General features: G+C 38.9%; 1 protein-coding gene across 1 annotated transcript in view; it reads right to left on the minus strand.

The window, feature by feature from the left end:
• Window positions 1–133: 133 nt before the first annotated feature.
• The window catches only part of LOC106475121 (uncharacterized protein KIAA1109-like), a gene marked incomplete at its 3' end in the record, with an annotated part of 18,743 nt that continues 14,707 nt past the window's right edge, over window positions 134–4,169 (minus strand). Inside the window, exon 6 of the mRNA XM_013935819.2 lies at window positions 134–306. Within this exon, the coding sequence (XP_013791273.1) occupies window positions 134–306 (173 nt within the window). The remainder of the gene's footprint in view (window positions 307–4,169) is intronic.

The following is a 4,169-nucleotide window of genomic DNA, read 5'->3' on the forward strand; positions in this document are numbered from 1 at the left end:
AAAAAATACAGTAGGCAATAAAGTATTAGTGAAACACCAATGTTTACAAATAAAGAAACCAGCAAACCACATGTATCTCTTACTCATAACATCTTAAAATATAGAGAAAAATTACACAATTCACACAGCTTACTTGAGGGAAGAAGAACTTGTATAGGTGTTCTCTCTGTCGATCTGCCCATGGGCCATAACTGAAATCTGTACCTTTGCCACATTTGATATCCAGTCCCCAACAAGGGCTAGTAAGCTGCTGTATTATATCTCCATTTGCTAACTCTACCATCTCAGGTTCTTGTGGAACTAAACCTGTAGTTCAGAAATGAAAATTTTATATATTATATACATGTTAAATAAATACCATCACGTTATACAAAAATGTAGGGTTACACATTTTTAGGGTATGGCCAAAGCGTGACAGTCATTAACCTTGTATTTTTGAGTAAAAAAAACAACAAACTGTTCTTAATAATTTTTGAGTTATTGAATAATTTGTTTTTTTGTAATTAATAACTATTTCCAACATAAACTTTGTATACATAAACTAAGACTAATCTGTTCAGCATTACACAACAATTGTGATCCAATTCAACCCTATTAGCAATTCTATTAAACCCTTGGATAGCACAAGCCATGATACAATTTTGATTACAATGAACATGAACCCATATCCAAGATTTTCAACTTATCCATAATTTGTACGATTCTCTTTATACAGTTCATAAATGTACTTCATTTTCAATTTGGTGATAATATTGATGAATAAAAACATGTTCCTTAAGAAGTTAGGTCTAAATTACAGGCTAATTTGTATTATCATCCTAGAATAAGAATTGATATATATTTTGGAAGATGAATAGAAAAATAAATTATGTGAAAAGGCCTAGTAAAGGAACTACTACTGAATCTGCCATATTTCAGACAGCCTGATAAGCAATGGTAGTGGGCTAATGGCCTCATACGCACAGGATATGGCAGATAGTGTAAGGTTTACATATTGTTATATGTTCTTATTTACTTTCACACATAAGTTCATGGTTAAGAATTCATAGAAATACTAAGTACTATATCAGAATATATATATATTTTTTACATAAGATAAATAGTCTTTTGAATATTTTTTTTTCTAGATTGCTTGTATATGAGTTAGTGTAATAGTCATGTGCTGGTACAGAACTATACAAGTTTTTCTAAGTGCTATCAAAGTTATAATTTTCCTATACTGAAAATGCATTTCCGATAGGAGATCCAACATGTGAAAACAGAGGGTTCTCTACCAGGTGCCACCTTGGTGATTGGTATAAGCCCAACTGTGGAATTGTCAGAATGGATCATTACCAGACAATGTTTGGCAATGGGAAGTGATCCAAAACCCGACAAATGGCTAGGAGCTCTAGGATGTTGATATTTAAAGATTGTTCATCTAGAGATCAACAACCTGAAGCCTCCAGGTGATGACCCCCACACCCCAGCCCTGAAGAGATGCATCCATAAACAGATGTAAGTTCAGACAAGGAGGAGGAAGCGGGACACCTGCCGATGTGCGAGTCTTATCCAATCACAAAAGAGATCGTGTACAAGGGAAGGAGGAGGGTGATGGGAGCATTCAAGGGATCCCAAGCAATGTTCCATTGATTGTGCAGACTCTACTGAAGAGAGCGCACATGTGCACAGCCAATGGGGATAAATGGTGTCACAAAAGACCACATCCCCTAAAGCAAAAGAACCTTGCATGCAGAAAGTGAGGGAACAGACAGGGCATGGCAAACTGACAATTCCATACAACAGAGTTTGAGAGGAGTGTTGAAAAAGACATCCAAATATACAAGGTATTGGGTAGGACTTAGGAAGGACTTCTACAATTTGATCAACCAGCCTACCCTAGCAGCTTTGAGAAGGAGCTGACACGTATGATAGGCTGAATCCTGTTTGGAATGGGCCAGAAGTAGCCAGTTGTCCATGTAAAAATGGAAATGCAACCCCAGAGCATGAAGATGAAAAGCAAAAGCTTGTACCACCCAACAGAAAACGTCCGGAGCCTAAGCCAGCCTGAAGGGTAGGGCACAAAATTGGTATACTACCCCTTGATAGACAAACTGAAGAAAAGGATGAGACTTTTTACGAGATGGGAATATGCAGATAGGCATTGGAGACGTTCATCTTGGTCATCCATAGACCTAGAGAAAAAACCCATTGAAGATTGCGGTAGGACTCCATGGTGAAGTGTGGGAGGTGAACAAAGCAATTGAGGTGGGACAGATCAATGACAGGCCTCCAGTCCCTGGTCTTTTTTGGGAACAACAAACAGAGTAAAACCCCAGTTAATGATGTGGAACAGTTTCTATAGCCTGGTGGGTGAGGAGGTCCTGTACTGCCTCTGATAGACAATCGCAAGTTACTGGATCTGGAAAAGAAGGGAAGGAAACAGGTACATGGGAAAAGGGAGGTGAGGCAAGAAACAGAATTTTGAATCCCTCTGACAAAACTTGGAGAACCCAAACATCTAAGATGAAAGGGTGCTACCAATGAACAAATGCCACAAAGCAAGTTCTCACTGGGCCCAGAACCAACCAGGTAGTTACTCGAACTGGAGGTGGCATAATCCTGCATCATCAAGAAAATGGCGAGCCATGACACCACATGAAGAAGGGACAGGTAAAGAATGGGAAGGATGGGAAACAGAAATAGGTGCCAAAGTTGGTTCTGACTGAGATAAATGGGAAACTAGATGGAAAATGGTAGATTGTTGCTGGGCAGATGCCACCCAAGACTCCAAGGATTCTGGGACCGTATCAAAGATGAAATGTCTTAAAGATGGAGTCATACACAACTCCCAGAGATAAGGAGCAGGTAAACGGGTTCAAGATAAAACAGCATCACGACTTAAAAGGTCCCAACAACAAAGATCTCAGATTTGTAAAGCCAGAGCCAAAAACAATAAATGAGCCAACATGGAAGTAAGGAGAGAGAGGGTGTTTTCAGAAAACCCTCAGGATTTCTGTGAAGAGCGTAAGACAGGAGATGGATCACGGAAAGGTACTACAAAAGGGTTGTGAGGGTAAGACAAAGGTGGGAAAACTGGGCATGGGTGAGACTAATGGGAGAATCGGGGCCCGACCTCCAAATGGGTAAAACTGAACCCAACAGCTGTTGGTCAAGATATGGACAGTCTCTCCTATGAAATGCAAGGAATGACTGATCCAAAGCCTGTGGGGGATGAGGTATACTAACACCTTCGTCCAACTGAAAGGCAATTGATTTGCATGAATACGAATGTCAGGAGATGGGGAGAAACACCAAATAGGGTTGGGAAGTATGTTAATGCATTAACAAAGGATGCGGGTCATAAGATATAGGAGCATACCTGAGAAAAAACTGTGGATGGCCGAACAGAATCCTCAGGGAGGGTATGGGAAGGCACGGCAAAATTAGCAGGTGGAAACAGGCGATCAAAATCCTCGTCAACCTGACCTTATTCCACAGGTTCAGGAGGAAGAGTCGCCAGCACCTGAAGCCTGTGGTAAAGTGCTCGTCAATTGTGTGACACCCAAAGTGTGGACATTAACTTCGGAATTCATGGTGATGTAGTAAAAAAAAGCATTTGAAGTAAATAAGAAATGCAACAAGAAAAAGGGAAAGTGAATTGAAATAATGTAAAAAAAAATGAGTATTTTAAATTTGTTGACATTAGCCTCAGAATTCATGGTGATGTAGTCGAAAAAAGTATTTGAAGTATATAAGAAATGCAACTACAAAAAGGGAAAGTGAATTGAAATAATGTAAAAAAAAATGAGTATTTTAAATTTGTTGACATTAGCCTCAGAATTCATGGTGATGTAGTCGAAAAAAGTATTTGAAGTATATAAGAAATGCAACTACAAAAAGGGAAAGTGAATTGAAATAATGTAAAAAAAAAAAAAACTACTGAGTATTTTAAATTAAATTAAACCACCTCGAGAAAATACAATCTCAAACATGAAACCAGACAAATAAAGAAATCACTGCAAAACGAGAAGTGATAGTTCGGTAGAGGTGCATAGAGGGAGTCATGTGTGTCACTTGAGTGTACTATGTTCCTATCATTGGATAGGTGACACATGATTATTTACATGAGAGACAAGTTGGAGCCATTTGATTCCAATAGGGGGTACAGAAGGATTGTTGCATGTATA

This window comes from Limulus polyphemus, unplaced genomic scaffold (genome assembly GCF_000517525.1).
Source record: "Limulus polyphemus unplaced genomic scaffold, Limulus_polyphemus-2.1.2 Scaffold8113, whole genome shotgun sequence".
NCBI classification, from domain to species: Eukaryota; Metazoa; Arthropoda; class Merostomata; order Xiphosura; family Limulidae; genus Limulus; species Limulus polyphemus.